Below are 20,569 nucleotides of genomic sequence, written 5' to 3'. Positions count from 1 at the left end.
AGTTTTTGTACTTCATTACAAGAGCTTAAATCTATTGAAAAATAGTTCTAATCTGAATTAAACTTTATATTCATCTTGAAAAAGTTATTTGTTAGAATTAAGCTTGAAAACTTCTCGTAATTCTTTAAGTCTTAAATTTGGCTTGATAAGTGACATTAAATCAATTAGGTTTAGGTCTTAAGAATTGTGTAGCTTTTAATCAGTGAACACACTTCCCCTCTTATCTTAACTAATTGATCAAGGAATTGACGATTTATTAGGTTAAGAGAAATTGAATAATAAAAGGATTGAAGTTTGATTAATTATGATTTTCCATAAGACACATCTTTGCATAATCAAGGTAGATAATGAAAGCATTGTTCCTAAAGTTTTAAACATCTCTAAAGCCTTAACATTTCTCCATTCATATTACTTTCTTAATTGTTTAATTGCCTTCAATTAATTATCTGTTTCTGCTACAAGGATATCTGTGAAATCCTAATTTGCAATTGTCTAGTAAGAATAATTGATTAACTCTTGCGTGCTCAGTCCCTTAATCCTCGTGAGAATGATAACCCACTCCCCTGATATTACTCGATACAGATTCGGTGTACTTGCCAAGTTATGGTGTTACAAAATTTCGCATCAAGTTTTTAAGGTTGTTGCTGGAGATTAACCGAGATTGACATCAAAGTGGTTAATTGATTTCATATATTAGACCTTTATTTTTCTATCTTTTTAATTTTTCATTTCACCCAAAATTTTCTTCACTGTGACGTTAGAAATTCAAGTTTTCTTTGTTGTTTCTGTGTTTATGCAAGGCAATAAGGACAAAGAAATACTCAATTTTGATCTAGAAATTGAGAGAATACCCCTTTAGATAAGGAAGAAATCTAAAGATCAAAGAAAAGAAGCTGAGGGAGTAGAAGAGATTGAAGAGTTTGAGAAGTTAGACACAATGGCTGACAATACTAATGACACAATCAATGCTAGAATAACTCTTGGCTCTTTTACAAAATCCTTCTCCTGAAAATTGTGGAAGTAGCATTATAACACCTACTGTGGAGGCAAACAACTTTGAGTTGAAGCCTCAATTCATCACCTTGGTGCAACAAAATTGCCAATTTAGTGGGAGTCCTAAGGATGATCCTAATCTGCACATATCTGGCTTTCTATAAATATGTGACATAGTCAAATCTAATGGCGTCTCGGCTGAAACCTATCGATTGGGGTTGTTTCCATTCTCTGTAAGGGATTGAGCCAAGTAGCGGCTCGAAACTCAACCAAAGAAGAGCATGGCGACATGGGATGATTTGAAGCGAAAAACTATATTTTGGGTTAAATATTTAGTTTCTACTTGTACATAGTTGTTCTCCGCTCCTTGTATTTTTTATTTGGTCCCTCCTAGAGGTTGACTTGGAGAAACATGTATTTATTTTACAATTTGAGTTGTATTTTGGGTTATACATATGTATATCTATACTCTGGCTGGCCTTAGTTTCACAAGTTGAGTTTGGAGCTTGATATTTGTATCTTTTGGAATTCTGTTCTATATATGTATAGTTTATCCTTCCTTTAAATCTTGCACATCCGTTTTAAGCTTATCCATACGAGTGTGATGCAACTTCTGTTACGCTTTTGTTTAGCTTCTTTTTTAAGGCTCGTAGTTATAATTTCTTCTAACTATATTATATAAGTATTTTTATTTTTAGAGGTCTTAGCACCTTGCCACCTCTGATTTATGTCCTGGGCGTAAAGTTCTATGTGGTAAGGTGTTATATTATGGTATCATAGCAGTTCATTTCTGTAGAGCCTGAAGAACGGACAGACTATGCTTCTGGACATACTCTAGGGGTGTGTATATACTAATTAGGATATCTAACTGATATATGTGGCAAATTTGTTCATGAGCATGCATTTAGGACTTTAAAGCACTAGATTTGAGATACTGAGACTGATCACCTTGATATCACTTGTTTGGTGTGAATAGGAACCAAACTGCGACTCGTGGATGTGAACGCAGCTGAGGTAGAGGTCAGAATAGTAAGACGGAAGCCGAAACAACTGAAAATAACCCTGTGAACTTCATGGCTACACTGGAAGGCATGGATGTGGCTATGCAGGCTACAACCGAGGTGTTAGGAAATCAAGTAAATAATGGAAATGGCGGAAATGGAGATAATGGGCCGATGACACTATCAACTTTCCTAAAGATAAATCCACCGACCTTCAGAGGAACCACGAACCCCACAGAAGTTGACAACTAGTTTCAGGCAATGGAACGAGCTTTACAAGCACATCAAATGCCTGAAAATTAATGCGTTGAGTTTGCGACTTATCAGTTTACTTGATACGATTCGGTGTACTTGTCGAATTGTAGTTTACAAAAATCCGCATCATAGATCAATTTTCCTAAAGTAAGTGAACTTCAAATGCTTAACATATCTTTGTATTCAACAAAATATATTAGCCCATAGTTCAAGAGATCCTTTGTTAGTAATTTTAAAACAACTTCAAAAATTAAGAGTAAAGCATTATGATCTAAATTGATTTTTTTAAGAACCTTCTAAGATATTTCAAATTATAAGATAACTTCTAAGTTCCTTAAAAGACTTCAAACTTGTTAAACATGAATTTGAGGTATCAACAAAAAATTAAAATAGCATAAGGATGAACTACTGAACTGAAAATAAATAATGAGCGTGAATCATAAATAGTTAAGAATTCCAGTGATTAACGTAGTGATGCATAAGGACATGGTTTGCATTAAGCCTTTTCAAGCTACAACTTTGACTTAGACTAAATCTCGTACAATAATATATATAGAAGGAAATAATAATACTAGAAACCCGATAAAAAAATAAAACTCAAAACTTAGAAAACAGAGATACAAAAGCACGAAGCATTACACACGATAACCAAACGAAATGGATAAGATACACAAAATAAAGATACAAAATTACAAGGTATATAGATATAAATGTGTGTAATACCCAAAAGAATACTAGCATTAGCTTGTGGAGTTTAGGCCGACAAGTTAATACAGACATAACATAGTTTTTCAAATAAAACGGCAACATCCTAACTCTCAAAGTAAGCCTCTAAGGCATCAAGATACAATATACAAAAGTGAGAGTTACTAAAACATGATAACCAAAAGATCAAAAGATAAACGAGATCCTCCACCTTGTCACTATCCTGCAACTCACCAAGGTGAGTTACGACCTACATTTGAAAAACAACAACAACATATAGTATGAGAACCGAAGGTTTTCAATATGGTAACAATGTCCAATATGTAAGATATAAGGTTTCGGGACGCCAAAGACAATCCTAGAACTTCACATCGAACATAAGATTCAAACTTAGAAATATTTAAGCAAAAACCATAAAGGGTTGTCTAGATCCTAAGGATTTTCTAACTAACAGTAAATGTTTCTATCTTTCATGCGATTCCGTCGCCACTGCCTACTGAGCCTCCTCAATTCCAGTAGAAAACACAATTAATTGTAATCAAGTAAAATACAGGTAATATTCATATATAGCAAGTAAATCAGGAAGCAAGTAAGTATGCTATACATTTAGGCAAAAGATGCAAATAGACAAAGCAAGCAAACACATAGAAGATGCACATGATTAATGCCTGTCCTATTGGCGGTGATATTACTTGTCGGTTCAACTGCCAACCCGACACATCCCTTCGGGATGTCGCCTTTCTGTCACGTATATAAATATGGCCCCTGGGATATAGTGCCCTAGCATACTCTTACGGGATACAGTGCCCGAGTACACTATTGTGACCAAAAAGGATGCGAGTGAGATACTCAGTCTCAGACCTTTCATCTCAACATAAGCGGGATTAACCACCGTCCTTGCCAGGTGCATAGTGACTTACCAAATATCAGCACATCAATAGTATAGGATCTCAGTGATTACTGCTCAAAGCGCAAGTTTATTATTCTCATCTCATCATAATTTATCATTTCCAAGTCTTAAACTCATCATCATTTCTCAATATTATTATCTTAACACTCCTCCAAATCACTCAAGTCATTCCAATCACAAAACTTCCCAAATCTAACTCCCCGTCTTCTAAAATCAAACATAAATAATCTATTTTAAGTTACCTAAATCATTTCCACAAGTCTCAAAGTCTAATCACTAGCTAAGAGCCTTAAATAAAAGTTAAAGAAGTTTAGAAATCTAGAGAAACCCTTAAAAATGAAGAAACACAAGTTTTCAGCAAAATAGGGATCATGCGTACACACGCCCTTGTCCCGCGTACGCATGAGTGTCAAATAACCCATGTCACGTACGCATGCTACACTCGCATATGCGAGACCTCAAAACAGCATAGGAGGCTTGCGTTGTGTGTAACATGCTGCGTATGCATGACTTTAAAATTTACAGTCCCGCGTACGCATGTCTGTGCCGTGTACTTACGGGTGCTTGGCAATGGCTAATCCCGCGTCGTGTGCAACAGTCCTGTATGCATGTCCTGTAATCTTGAAAAAATTTCTAAAGCTGCAGAATTCAAAATTTTATACTGGATTTTGAATGCGCATAACTTTGTCGTTTTAAAATATTTTTCGCCTATTCTTTGAACGTCTTAAAGCTCTCGGAGCTAATTTTTATTTAAACTAAATTTTATCTAAAATAAGGGTTTGGAGGCCGAGTTATGCCTCATCAAAGTTCATCAAAAATAAGGTTTTACCAAAATTGCTAAAGTTCTCTAGATTTCTAAAACTTCAAAACTTCAAAACCAAACTAAGTTATTAATACCCAAAAATAACTCAAGCTCATGCCAAACATTTCTCATTCATTCACTATCTCAACCATTCAATTGTCACTAATTCACTTAGATTTTTATCAACATCATCATTAATAATCAAATCCATAAAAATTCTTATTCCTTAATTCAATCGTCATTAAGACTAACAATCACCACCAATTGTTAGCAACATCAACCATAATCATAAATACCCATTATCATCATCAATATTCATCATCAATATCAACAACACCATCATAATTAATCAACCATCAACAATCATAATAAAACATCAACAATTCAAACTTATCCTAAGGTCCATTAGCCCAAGTTTCGTGAAACATTACATATTACATAAAGAAAACTGAAACCATACCTTATCCAATTCCCATGCAACCCAAAAAATTCAAAAACTCGATTCCAACTAGCTTTCACAAGGTTTCAACCACCAACACTAATCCAAAAGCCAACACCACTTCCAATAATCACCAAATATCAAGCTATACACATATAATATACCAAAATTAATATCTAGGGTTCACAATATTCCAAACCACAAGAGTTTCGAGAAATCTTACCTTACCCAATGGTATTAGGGGCACAAACCAACAATAATCCACTATTGGATGACACCTAAACAACCAAAATCACAAAAATTTATTCAATACCATACCCAAATTTTTGAAACTGTTAGGGCTAAATAATGGAGTGTAAAATGTAATTTCTTACCAGCAATGCTTAGGTAGAAATGACGGGCTCGGTGAGAGTTTCGCGTGGCCGCAAATGGCACACGAATCGAAGCACCATAGCTCGAGTTATGATTGAAAGATGATTATGATGGTAAATAGTATTTTCTCTTCTCCCCTTCCACTCTCAATCTCAGCAGCAACTCACTCTCTAAGTGTTAATGTGGCTGAATGGGGTTCATTTAAGGTTATTTTTATGTTGGATTTGGGTCCAATTTAGGTCCGGTCTAAATGCGTAGTATTTTTGATTTGTTTGGCCCAACCTTAGGCCAAAACCTTTAGAATTGGCGCCTGTTTTTTAATTCTAAATAATTTCCCAAGTTTCTCTACAGTTTTATTTTTTCTCTCGCCGTACCGGATAGACTTAAGCCGGTACTGTCGGCTAATTTATTGGTACGCATTTTTATGCAATTTTCTGCCGAAAATTATATTTTTCTACTCGAAAAACTTCACTAAATCCAATTTTCACCTTTAAATTTTTAAATTAAGACTTCTAAATTTTTTAACCTATTTCAAGCAATTAATTTATTACGATAATTGACTTCCGGTTCTTACATCAAATCTATGAAGTTACTCTACCAACCCAAGGAACTTAGATATTATACTAATCTTTTAAGGTAAGATTCAGTTTGGATATCTCACAAATTTAAGAACCTTATATATTATTGTCTTAAACTTTCTCAAGCTAAAAAGTGACTTAGATTGAACAATCACCAACCTAAGAACATTAGATATTCCACTGAAATTCTTATACAAGACTCAAAGTAGATTGTAACCTAACCTAAGAACATTATATATTCTTTTCTCAAGCCTTTTTAGGTTAAGCCTTGACTCATATTAGATACCCCCCATTAATCTTAGAACTTAGATATTATTTCGACCTTCTCAAGTAAGATTCAGATTAGAGTGTAACCTAAGCTAAGAACTTTTAATATGCTTTCTCATAACTAGAGATACGACAAAATCAGGTTACAATAAAAAAAATATGGAGTTTAAAAACCTACATTAATGACCAAAATGATAAGAAATTTGCACACTTTACAATTTAGATGTGAGGCTTTTTTTTATATTCTAAGACAATTCATAAATGTTATCTAAAAATTCAAATGTATCTCAGATATACAACAGAGTTATAGGGTTAAAGAACCCATATTGTGTAGAGGAATATTAAAGAGTTAGTAAATTCAGCAACTACAGAAAAAATTTGCCCTACTTCTAAGATGTAGCCTAAGGATGTTTTTAGGTTATACAGAGCTTACTCAACTTACTAAAAATAATCTACTCAAAGATGCACAATACAATCTAGATTATAATCTATGTTCTCTTATTTTTTTTACAGGTGTGTAATTTATGAGATAAAGAAGAGAAGAAGTAACATTAAGAGCATATTTTTTAAGGAGGTTTTTTAGATGAAAAACCTATATTAAGGAGCTTCAAGATCCAAAATATTTTTTTAAAATTATGAAAAAAATATAAAGGTTAGTTTATAGAATTAAAATTTAAGTTAATTAAAAAATCTCAAAAATTTTTTAAGCTATTCTCATCGCCCCTAGAGCAACTCCAATGGTATAAAAGTGGAGTCCCTTCTCTGACACATAAGGACTTTGAAGCGTTGGAGTGAAAAGGAATGCAATTCCTTCACGGGGGCCAAGAAGGGGAGTCCCTCTGAATGGGGACTCCATACATCCAATGATAACTTGCCAAATGGCAAGTTATTTAAAAAATAAATAATTATAAAAATGTTAATAAATTAAATAATTATATTAAATAATTAAATAATAATTAATTATATTAAATAATTATATTAATTATTTAAATAATAATTAATTAAATAATTAATTTATGGCAGCAGTATAGACAATTGAAAGAGGACTTGATTGAACACATATGGTAATTTCACAATGCTTGTCGTCAACTATAAAGCTTAATTATGTTTTTCTTTGTATTAAGTAATTTTACAAATGGTGTAACTCCGAATTATATATTGTGTATTATTATTATTATATATGATATTAATTAATATTAATATCTTTTAATAGTGAATTATTTATAAATTTATAAATTTAAATTACAGTATTAAAAAAATTAATTAAATTAATTTCAAGTATTTTAATTAATTAATTAAGTGGGACCACAATAGGGACTAAAGTTAGTTCCTCCTAATGGAGAAGAGAGAAATGTTTTGAGTTCCTATTTACTGTTTATGACGCAAAAGCTGATGTGGAGTTACTTTTTATGACAAGTGGACCATAAACAGGAACTGGGATGAGTTCCCTACTGGAGATGGTCTTAGAGCAACTCCAATGGGCATATATTGAGGCCCTGTTTTTGACAAAATGGGAACTGGGACCGTTGGAGCAAAATAGAATGGGGTCCTTGCACAAAGACCGATGGGACAAAGTCCCTCTGAAGGAGGATTGAGAGCAACGAATTATAACTTGCTATTTGACAAGTTATTATTTAAATAAATAATTATATTAAAATAAATAATTATATTAAATAATTAAATAATAATTAATTTAGTAATAATTATAATAATTAATTATATTAAATAATTATATTTTTATTTAATTAATGATTTATATTAATTATTTAAATAATAATTAAATTATAATTAATTTATTAATTATTATAATAATTAATTAGATTAAATAATTAAATTTTTATTTAATTAATAATTTACAAAAATAATATTAAATATTATTTATATTTATATTATTATATTAAATTAGCCGTTGTAAAACTAATCGTTGCAAAAATAGCCGTTAGAAACTAGCCATTACTATGTTACCGTTATTATTAATAAATTAATATTTTTTTATTCTATATATACCACTTAGATACACTTGTATTCTCACACTTAAATTTTGCTCAAGGCTTAGAGTATGATGATGTTGAAAATGGCTTATCACAACCTCAGCTGGGAGAGGAAGATTTTGCACCATACCATCAATTTCTCCAAAGAAATGCCCAACTTCGAAATAGGCAGCAGCATAGACAATTGAAAGAAGACTTGATTGAACACATACGGCAATTTCACAATGCTTGTCGTCAACTATAGAATTTAATTATTTTTTCTTTGTATTAAGTAATTTTACAAATTAGTGTAACCCCAAATTATCTATTGTATATTATTGTTATATATGAATTTATTTAATATTAATATCTTTTAATAGTGAATTATTTTTAAATTTAAATATTTAAATTACATTATTAAAAAAATTAATTACATTAATTATAAATATTTTAATTAATTAATTAAATGAAACCATAACAGGGACTAAAGTTAGTTCCTCCTAATGGAGAAGAAAGAGATGCTTTGAATTTCTATTTACTGTTTATAATGCAAAAACTGATGTGGAGTTACTTTTTATAACAAGTGGGTCATAAACAGGAATTGGGATGAGTTCCCTACTTGAGATGGTCTTAGCACTCGTTTGCCTTAAAAACGTTCTTTTTTTCATTTCATCACTGTCACTTTCTCCTGCTCTTCATTTCTCAACACCACCATCTATTCTTCCTTCCCCTATCTCAGGTAGAACAAGAAAAAGAAAGAAAATGAATAAGAAAAGAGGTGATTAAATAAAAAAAAAAACTTTTAAATTTTTGTCTGTACAGCAACTCATGAAATTTTAATGGCGGAATCAGCCACTCTAAAAATTCTAGGATATTTTTGTGTTGAAAGAATTTTTAACTATTGATTTTAAATACGAAAATTTTTTATTAGAGATTTTTCTTAAAATTGAATCTCACTATAACTATTGAATGTATGTGCTGTAAGTTGTAACTTGTAATGCAACATTTTAATTTATTTATGTTTCACAGCATAAAGATTTATCCGCCATTGTTGGTGAGCACATGAGAGAGATGAGCCATTGAGAGTGAGACAATTTCTAAGACCCGGAGTTACGTTGGCCATTTAAAAATTTTCAAAATTTAATTTGTTATTTTTCTAGGTCATTAACATAAACTATAAAAAAAATTGTATAAAGAATGAATACCAGTCATATAAATAAAATATATGTTCTTAGTTAATCCTTCAAAAATAGTTGATTTTCTCACCAAAACCAAAACCAGTTTTCAATATTTTGATCTTTTCAAATCTTCATCAAGTTGTTAAAATTCTGACTTTGTATAAATAGTATTGGAATCGAAGATAGTTCACTCTTTTTAGCTATTATCCTCATATTTTCTTAAGGGTAGAATAAATGTTGTTTGGATTATACTACTCAAAATCACTTTTAGATAAAAATTACTAAAATAGACACTAATTTAAATAACTTTTGTATATTATCTTATCATTTTAAAATAGTGCAACTGTGCAAGGCCAATTTTGTTGGAAGTTTATTGTTATTTAAACTTCTGTTGTGGCCTAATTGTAATTATCTATAAACTATTAATGATTTAATCTCATCCGTTAATTCTAATGTTTGATGGACGCATTAGATTTAAAGATAATAACACATAAAAATTGGTCCTCTCTCTGCCTCAATATACACGACGTCTTTACAGTTTTCATTCACTGAAAAATATTGAGAAAACTGCCATCTTGATGAACGTCTGAAAGAAAGGAAAGAGAGAGAAACCAGTGTTAAAGTTCAACTCTACTGTGACAAAAACTCTGCAAAAAGTTCAACTCTACCGTAATCAGGACTTGTTATGGCAACCAATCCGGGTATGAAAATCACAACTTTTAAGATCCTAATTAATGCTTCCGTTAAAATAACTTTACATGTGGTATCAGAACATGTGTTTTGAAAGTATGTGATTTTCTCTGATCTAATTATGATATCCATGGTGTTTCATGTTTTTGATTAATTATTCATAATTAGATTTTAATTAAGTGGGTTTCAAATTTTATGCCATCAAAATTACATATTTGTGGTTGTATATGTCTTATATGTTTTCTTTTGAATATTTTAATTTGATCATAAATTATACTCATGTATGAATTTAATCTTGAGTTTATGTTTAGTATTGATGACAATTATGAAATTATTTTGAGTACATAATGTACTCTAATTTTATGAAAAGTATATAAATATTTTATTTACAGTATTAAATTTATTTAGATTATTCACCAAAGTGACCAAATTATAACGTAAAATGCCAGTATATTTAATAATGTGTTAATTAATTTTAGAATTAGATTTACCCAAAGAAAATATCTTCTATTATTAATATACTTGAACGAGAAAAATTATTATTCTTGGGTCAGATATATGTATTGTCCAAAGATGGTATATATATTTGGCAGAGAATTTTAATCTTCAAGTATGATAAATATGGCATTCATTTGTATGTTAATGTTAGTATATTATAGAATTTTACCCAAAGGTGAACTGTAATATGCTTGTTATGTTCTGTAATCTGAGTAGATGATAAAATTAAACTTAATATGAACATTGTATGATTAAATGACATGTATTTCAATTCATTCGCAAGCTTCATCTGTTACCATGTTTAATGGTTTAAACTTCTCTGAATGGAGTGAACAAGTGAAGTTCCATTTAGGTCTTTTGGATCTTGACTTGTAACTTTTAGAAGAGAAACTCATTGTCACTGATGACAATGATGAAGATGAAAAGTATGCACTTAAGACATGGGAACGTTCTAACAAATTAAGCCTTATGTTTATGCGAATGACTACTGCAAGCAATATTAAGACTATCCTTCCACAAACAAAAAGTGCTAAAGAATATCTTACGTTTATGGAAGACCACTTCTGTTCTGCTGATAAGTCACTCGCTAATACATTAATGTCACAGCTCACGGCCATGAAGTTTGATGAGTCTAAGAGCATGCAAGAGCATACTATTGAGATGACTAATATTGCTGCAAAATTAAAATCACTGGGTATGACAGTTGATGACTCCTTTATGATGCAATTCATTCTGAACTCATTACCTTCTGAGTATGGAGCTTTTCAAATTAATTATAATGTCATAAAGGAAAATGGGACTTAATGAATTGATTGGAAAGCTCATACAGGAAGAAAATAGACTTAAGAATTGTGGTGGTCATTCTGTCAACTTGGTTCAAGGAGCTGACAAATCAGAAAAGAAATTAAAGACAAAATTCAAGAATTTTAAGAAGAAAGGACATGCCAATATAAAACAATGTCATTTCTATAAGAAGGAAGGACATTTCCAAAAGGATTGTCCTCAACGTAAGGCATGGTTCGAAAAGAAAGGTATATTTGAAACATATGTATGTACTTATGAATCAAATTTAATTGATATTCCTCATAATTCTTGGTGACTTGATTCTGGTGCTACAACTCATGTATCTAATGTAATGTAGGGCTTCCTTACGATCCAAACCACAAGCTAAAGTAAGATGTTCCTCTACATGGGAAACCGTGTGAAAGCGCCAATTGAAGGAATAGGAACTTATCGTTTGGTGTTGGATACAAGCTTTCATTTAGATTTACCTAAGACTCTTTATGTACCTTCAATGTCTAGGAATTTAATTTCTATTTCAAAGTTGGACAATTGTGGTTTTTCTTTTAATGGTGGACATGGTTTTTTTAATTTATTTAAAAATTCTAATATTGTTGGTTATAGTGTTTTAATTGATGGCTTGTATAGATTAAAACTTCTTGATCAATTTTCTGAATCCTTGCTTATTAAGTACCAAAATGATGTAGTTAGGCCAAATACGCCTAAAGAAAGTTCTGCATTCTTGTGGCATAAACGCTTGGGTCACATATCCAAAGAAAAAATAGAAAGATTAGTAAAGAATGAGATTTTACAAAATCTAAATTTTACTGATCTTGGTTTATGTGTGGATTGTATTAAGGGAAAACAAACCAAACAAAATAAGAAAGGTGCCACAAGAAGTAGTCAGCTTCTTGAAATTATACACACTGATGTATGCGGACCTTTTGATACTCCATCTATTGGTGGAGAAAAATATTTCATCACTTTTATTGATGACTTTTCACGTTATGGATATGTCTATTTGCTTAAAGAAAAATCTTAGGCAGTTGATGCTATTGAGATTTATATTAAAGAAGTTGAAAGACAATTAGACAAAAAGGTGAAAGTTGTTAGGTCAGATAGAGGTGGTGAATATTATGAAAAATATAATGAAACAGGACAATGTCCTGGTCCATTTGCAAAACTTCTAGAAAGATATGGCATATGTGCACAATATACAATGCCATACACACCACAACAAAATGGTGTGGCAGAAAGGCGTAATTGAACGTTAATGGATATAGTTAGAAGTATGATGAGCAATTCTTCTTTACCCAAATTCTTGTGGATGTATGCATTAAATACTGTCATGTATTTGCTAAATAGAATTCCTAGTAAAACTGTTCCAAAGGCTCCTTTTGAGTTATGGACTAATAAAAAACCCAGTTTACGGCATTTACATGTTTGGGGTTGTCCAGCAGAAGCAAGAATATTTAATCCACAAGAAAAGAAATTAGATTCTCGAACAGTGAGTGGCTATTTTATTGGCTATCCAGAGAAGTCTAAAGGGTATATTTTTTATTGTCCAAACCATAATCCAAGAATTGTAGAAACTAGTAATGCAAAATTCTTTGAAAATGGTGAAGTTAGTGGGAGTGAAAATCATCAAAATGTAGAAATAAAGGAAATTAAAGTTAATGTTCCTATACATGTTAGTGTTCCTTTATCCACACCTACTCAAAGAGTTGTTCCAACTATTGTTGAACACATTAATAGTGATGAACAAGATTTGAATGATAATGCACCCAATGAAAAAACTAACTCACAAATATCAGAAAGAAATGAGTCTCAAGAAATACCATTGAGGAGATCTCAAAAGGAAAGAAAGTCAGCTATTCTAAGCTATTATGAGACTTATTTACAAGAAGAAGATATTGGAATATCTAAAGATCCAGTTTCATTTACACAAGCCATAAATAGTGATGATTCAGAAAAATGGATTGATGCCATGAAAGAAGAGTTAAAATCTATGGAAGATAACAAAGTTTGGGATATTGTTGCATTGCCAGAAGGTGCTAAATGTATTGGTTGTAAATGGGTCTTCAAAGTTAAGCGATACTCCAAAGGCAATGTTGAACGATATAAAGCTAGACTTGTTGCTAAGGGATTTACTCAAAAGAATGATGTTGATTATAAAGAAACATTTTCACCTGTTTCTAAGAAAGATTCATTGCGTATCATTATGGCACTTGTGGCTCATTATGACTTAGAGTTACATCAAATGGATGTAAAAACTACCTTTCTGAATGGTAATCTTGATGAAGAAGTTTATATGGATCAACCTGAAGGTTTTCCAACTGAAGGAAAAGGTCGTATGGTGTGTAAACTTAAGAAATCAATATATGGACTAAAACAAGCCTCACGACAATGGTATATTAAGTTTAATAATACCATTCTTTCTTTCGGTTTTGAAGAAGATGTTGTTGATGTATGCATATACCGAAAGGTCAGTGGGAGTAAATTTATCTTTCTAGTCTTATATGTTGATGATATTTTGCTTGCAACAAATAACTTGAAAATGTTGCGTGAGACTAAAGAATATCTTTCTAGAAACTTTGAAATGAAAGACATGGGAGAGGCATCCTATGTGATAGGGATTGAAATTTTTCGTGATAAATCACAAGGATTGTTAGGATTGTCTCAAAAGGCCTATATAAATAAAGTTCTAGAGAGGTTCAACATGGAAAAGTGTTCCGCAGGAATTGCACCAATTCAAAAAGGGGATAAATTTAGTCTTATGCAATGCCCAAAAAATGACATAGAACGGAAGCAAATGGAAGGAATTCCATATAGTTCTGTAGTGGGAAGTCTTATGTATGTGCAAACTTGCACAAGACCAGACATTAGTTTTGCAGTAGAAATGCTTGGAAGGTATCAAAGTAATCCTAAAGGATCATTGGAAAGCTGCAAAGAAGGTTTTAAGATATTTTCAAGATACAAAGAATTATATGCTCATGTACAAAAGGTTTAGCCAATTAGAAGTAATTGGTTACTCAGATTCAGATTTTGGTGGATGTGCTGACACAAGAAAGTCTACATTTGGCTACTTATTCTTATTTGGAGAAGCTGTCATATCATGGAAAAGTTCCAAGCAAAGCGTTGTAGCAACATCTACTGTGGAGGCAGAATTTGTAGCATGTTTTGAAGCTACAAATCAAGCTTTATGGCTGCAAAATTTTATTTCAGGACTTGGCATTATTGACTCAATTGCTAGGCCATTGAAAATTTATTGTGATAACTCTGCAGCAGTATTTTTCTCAAAAAAATGATAGATATTCTAAAGGTGCCAAGCATATGAAAATAAAGTACTTTAGCGTTAAGGAGGAAGTTCGGAAACAAAGAGTGTCCATAGATCATGTTAGAACAGAACTTATGATTTCTGATCCATTGACTAAAGTATTGCAACCAAAGACATTTAAGGAACATGTACATAGAATGGGTCTTGGTTCTTCTGAATGATGCTAACACTCTGAGCTCGTTATGTTTATTTATGTGTTTTCTGAACATTAATAGTTTGTTGTTTCTAGTTAAAGTAATATTATTTTATGAGTTATAACATTAATGATCTAAAAACTTTATGGGACCGATATAAAATTGTGTTATTTATGTAGCTTGTGTAGTAAGATGCTAGTGGTTGTAGTATATGGAAAGAAATGTATTTCATATTAAATGCATGACTGCCATAACTCACACAAAGTATTTTACCATATTAAAGCAATTATGTAATGTGTGAGAATATGATTACACTTAGGCCAAGTGAGAGAATGTTGGAAGTTTATTGTAATTTAAACTTCTGTTGTGGCCTAATTGTAATTATCTATAAACTATTAATGATTTAATCTTATCCGTTAATTCTAATGTTTGATGGACGCATTAGATTTAAAGATAATAACACATAAAAAGTGGTCCTTTCTCTGCCTCAATATACACGACGTCTTTACAGTTTCCACTCACTGAAAAATATTGAAAAAACTGCCATCTTAATGAACGTATGAAAAAAAGGAAAGAGAGAGAAACCAGTGTTGAAGTTCAACTCTACTGTGACTAAAACTCTGCAAAATCAGTCTTAAAGTTCAACTCTACTGTAATCAGGACTTGTTATGACAACCAATTCGATTATAAAAATCACAACTTTTAAGATCCTAATTAATACTTCCACTAAAATAAGTTTACAAATTTTTCATAAGCAAGTGAATATGAAGCAAAATTTCAATTAGGATATCATAGAAGCAACTTTCGAGTAATAAACTAGGGGCTTGAACCAAACAAAAAATCATTTCACGGCATTCTTCGTTCAAAATACAAGAAGCTAAGGCCCAACTTATTGGCGTTTAACCCTTTTCATCTCAAACAATGAGTTATCACTTATCGGAGTGCGCGCTCTAAGACTCTCTCTTTTTTTTGTTGTTGTTGGTAGTACCGTGCTCTATGAATTTTATCTGAAATGATTACTCCCAATATAAATGATTCTATATTGACTATTGAGACAGTTACGTAATATTTTTTGAAAGACAAGCCCGTCATGATAAGTCCAAGTGTTGAAAAAATTGACTAACTAACCACCAAAAGATGCGTAACATTATTTGTTCTCTACTTCTCTCAGTTCTGTGTGTGCCGCGTCAAATCACTTCAGCATGAAAAAAGTATTATCAAGTATATCACACTATAATAACTTTTTTTTATGTTTATGTAATTTTTAAACCAACATATCTTTATATTTCTTATTTTTTAAATTAATAAGCAATTCAATAATCGAGTGTTCTATAATTATGACAATACATAATAAAATATTTTTAGATAGAAATATTTTCAATGTAAGAAGTTCTATGATTAATGATTGAAGTAAAGAACTAAAATTTAAAATTTTTAAAATTAATATATCTATAATAACAGTATTTTAATTATTTTTTATAATTAAAATATTATAATTATTTTTTATAAAAATTAATACTAATTTAAATCAATTCAAAATTTGATTTATTATTTTTTTAATTAAATTAATTTATCTGATCTAATTTTAATAAAAATAATATAATTTAATCGATTATATATTTATTTTAAAACTAAAATTATCTTTAAAAAAAATATTTCGGACGAATAGCTCCCTTAATATTAATTTATAGTCCTATATAGCCCATAATGAATCTGTCCAAATGGAGAAAGACAAAGCCAGCTGGAGTAACCAAACTTGACTGACGCCTTCAAAAAATCCATAACCCAAAGTCACCATTGGGACCCATACAATTGACAATTGACATTTCCGTTCCTCCCATACTGGCTTTCTGAGAAAATGCTATTTCCCTTCACTTACCTTGGTCAACCTTCCACATTTACTCACGTGGGGTAACTTGGTCATAATTGACCACATCTAACATCTTCATATCATAACACAAAGCTTTCCAGAGACCATATATATATAAGTGCATGCTGAATTGCTAATTCGCCAAATCACCCCCAAGATCCACATTAAACAACTTATCCCAAGATACACAAACATAGGTAGAACAAAGTAAGAAGCATATTAAATCGTAGGAATATGTATGTGACTAGGCCTCTTTCTCTATACAAGAAATCTCAAGATGCTCTCTCATTGCCTCCACCTGAAGGCCCAAATTCTGGTATTCTTGTGATTCAAGATGAAAAGGATTTGGAAACAACATCTTGTTTTGGTTTGGGGAAGTACCATGAGGTGAAGGATTTGCCTTTTCCTCAGAATATGAGCCTTGAGCTGTTCTATAGGTCAGGAATTTCCCTCAACAGAGCCACTCATTACCACCATGTTGTTTTCATCCCAGTTCTTAATCAACCTTTGTCTTCTAATAAGTACTATGTCATTCATCATAATGGCAAGCATAGAGGGTAAGCCTTAACTTTTAGTTATACCATTATTATGCACTAGCACAATTCAAACATCAATTAGAGAGATATTATATTATATTATATTATATTATATTATATTATATTAGTTACACATTTAATACTTAACTTTCAAAATATCCATATCTTCTTATTCTTAATTAATCTTTAGCATTTTAGTAAAAATGAATAATGATCTCAATTATTCGTAGAAACACATTAAATATGTTCTAATGACGTCCAAAAATTTTCCTCGTTTATCACTACGGTTCTTTTACTTTTCACTTTTAACCGTATGATGAAGCAGCTGGTAACATTCAATCAAAATTTGATTTGTTATACTATATATAGCCCATGAATGAATCATTCTTTTGACATGCTTAAGGGTTATATTGATGTAATTTGCATTTGGTTTTGCAGGGAGGCATACATTAATTCAAAGCAAGAAGATTTGGACACATTCTGTTTCTACAATTCTGTCTCAGATATACCTCTGCATCATTTTGACAGCAATAACACATACCAACAATTCGAGATTCATCCGCAACGAAGCAAAGTTACTTTCAGGAGTGGCTTCTCAGCTAAATCTGTTAATCCAGATGGATATCCTCCAAGATTCTTGAGCAGAAGGTGGAAGCTGAGTGCCTCCAATTCGAGTGATTCAAGCATAGGAGAAGCAACAGGTGTGAATGAAGCCCTCCGCGCAAGCAAGCCGGAATTCGAATTCTCCATAGGAAGTAAAAGCTCCAAAAGTGTTGTTGTGGGAAAATGGTATTGTCCCTTCATGTTTGTGAAGGAAGGGACTCATAAAACATTGAAAGAAGAAGTGAGAAAATCAATGTTTTATGAGATGACACTAGAGCAAAAATGGGAAAAAATATTTTCTTGTGAGAATGTAAATGACACTAATGTGAATGTGAATGTGAATGTGAATGTTCAAAGGGAAGTGGTTGGAATTGGTGAATGGGAAGCTATGGTTGATGAAGAGAGGGACATAGGTGAAGGGTTTTTGTGGTTTAAGAGTTACAATAACATTGGAGAAAAGAATAGTGTGGGATTGAGCATGGCAATAGTTGAGAGAATGAAGTGGGAGCAAGAAAGAGTTGGGTGGATTGGAGGGAAAGAAAAGCAAGTTAGAGTTCAGAAATTGGAGGAATACAAAGGGACTCAAAATGGATGGAAGAAATTTGAATGTTATGTTTTGGTTGAGACTTTTGTACTTAGAAGATTGGACGGAGGCATAGTTCTCACCTATTCATTCACACACCAGAATCAACTTAGAAGCAAATGGGAATGATTTTTTCTTTTTCATTTTTTTCGTTGGGCTTGGGTGGAATTCACCGCTGGAAGAAGCAATCAATCCCCTTTTCAATTAAACTAAACCTATCTTGTTGGGATGTTTTTGTTTTATTTTGTTTTTTCGGTAAACGGATGTTTTTTTATTTTATTTTAATAGATTTTATCTGTTCCGCCTTTTGGGACATATCTTGTTCTGCCTTTTCAAGTGTACATTATATGCCTTAGGCCCAAAGAAGAAATTGGGTAGAGCTTTTTGTAAAATTCATATATTCATTTTTGTTTGATATGTTGATTAAGAAAAAAAAAGTTTGTCCATTTCATTCATTCTCTCTTCGATTGTGATCAATTTGATATTGCATAATATATTCTTGGATAAAATAATCCAATTAGAAAAATTATCTAAGGCAGCATAGGATTTGATGGTGTTACTATATTTGAAATTCTTAAGTAAGTAGTGTTGTAAAATAAATAGATGAAAAAGAGAAGTGGATGTAGAAATAAAAGAGGGAATACAATATTTTATTAAGGGAAAGTATGTGGAGTCAATAAAATATGGAGGTTTAAGGAATATTAAAGATATAACTATTAGTATTATTTTTTTTCATTAGTGTAAACTTTTAGGATGAGTAATATTATGACATGGTATTAAAGCTTTAGATCCGAAAGGTCAAAAGTTCGATTTTTGGTGAACTCCAAAATTAGTTTAAGTTTTTGGGATGAACGATTTTATGATATAAGATATACGTCTTAGATGAGTATAAAGAGACGAAGAGACTATGAACTATAACTCATTGACTTTTAATATGTATATCTTATTGTAAATAGAAATTTTATAATACATTAGTATACCCAATACAACATACGTATATTTTACTAGAAAATTAAAGCACAACTATACTGCATAATAATAATAATAATAATAATAATAATAATAATAATAATAATAATTTTTCTTGGATATCTGTTTAATATATATTTCATTAAAATTTTATTAAAAAAATTCAATAAAAAAAACTTTGAGTGAAGAAAAATGAATATTATTGTTGATATTTAAATTTGTCTATTTATCTTTAACGTGTAATCAAATTATATATCTTTATTTTTATTTATTTAGAATAAAAATATATAATAACAAAAAATTGAATTAGTTTTTATAGTATAATAAGTATATATAAAAAAAACAAGGTAACAATAATAGTGATACATCACAGCCTCACAGGAAATTAAAATAGACAATAACAAAAATATCATTGCAACCAATCAACCATCACATCGCTGTTTAGTCCATTTTAAATTTTTTATTAATAAGAATATTTTTTCTTTGAACCTAAATAAAATTCTTAGTTTTTTTATATACCATAAATATTTTGTTTTCAAAATGTCACAAAAAAATAAAATAAAAAGATCTTAATAATAAAACTAAAAAATAAAGAATAATAAATTCTCATGTCAACTTAATTAAAAAAAGTAAAATAAAAAAACAAGTTAGTAAATTAAAGTATGATGATGAGGAATGTAACAATGAAGGTGGTAGGTTTTTTTAAATAAATAATTTAATTATTTTAATTACCAAAATAAATAATTTGTAGCGTATTTTTCAATTTACACCACATTTATTTATCTCGTTTACAATATCAATAAGATAATTTTGCAGTATTTCATTTAAAGTGTAAACGAGATATGTCTATTTTTTCAATTTTTATATATCTAGTTTACATTGTAACGAGATACCTGAAAAATTATTTCATTTATAGTGTAAACGATATATATATATATATAAAAGATGAACGATTTTAAATAATAAGGAAGATAAACCAGTTCTATTTTAAATAATAGGAAAGATGGACTCTCCATTTAAAATAAGCACGTTAACACGTTTATTTTGAAATATATATAAAATGGACACTCTATCTTCCCAATTTTTTAAAATAGACTGT

At 30.8% G+C, this 20,569-nt stretch overlaps 1 protein-coding gene across 1 annotated transcript; it reads left to right on the top strand.

The window, feature by feature from the left end:
* Positions 1-16,910: 16,910 nt before the first annotated feature.
* Positions 16,911-18,730, top strand: LOC107491258 (uncharacterized). Its single transcript, XM_016112069.3, has 2 exons — positions 16,911-17,336; positions 17,754-18,730. Exons 1-2 carry the CDS (start codon positions 17,014-17,016, stop codon positions 18,628-18,630), a joined length of 1,200 nt encoding a protein of 399 aa, XP_015967555.1. The 5' UTR covers positions 16,911-17,013; the 3' UTR covers positions 18,631-18,730.
* The last annotated feature ends 1,839 nt before the right edge of the window (positions 18,731-20,569 follow it).

Source organism: Arachis duranensis, chromosome 5, assembly GCF_000817695.3.
Source record: "Arachis duranensis cultivar V14167 chromosome 5, aradu.V14167.gnm2.J7QH, whole genome shotgun sequence".
NCBI lineage: Eukaryota > Viridiplantae > Streptophyta > Magnoliopsida > Fabales > Fabaceae > Arachis > Arachis duranensis.
Note: the sequence above shows the minus strand (reverse complement) of the source record. Positions and strands in the feature narration are given on the sequence as shown.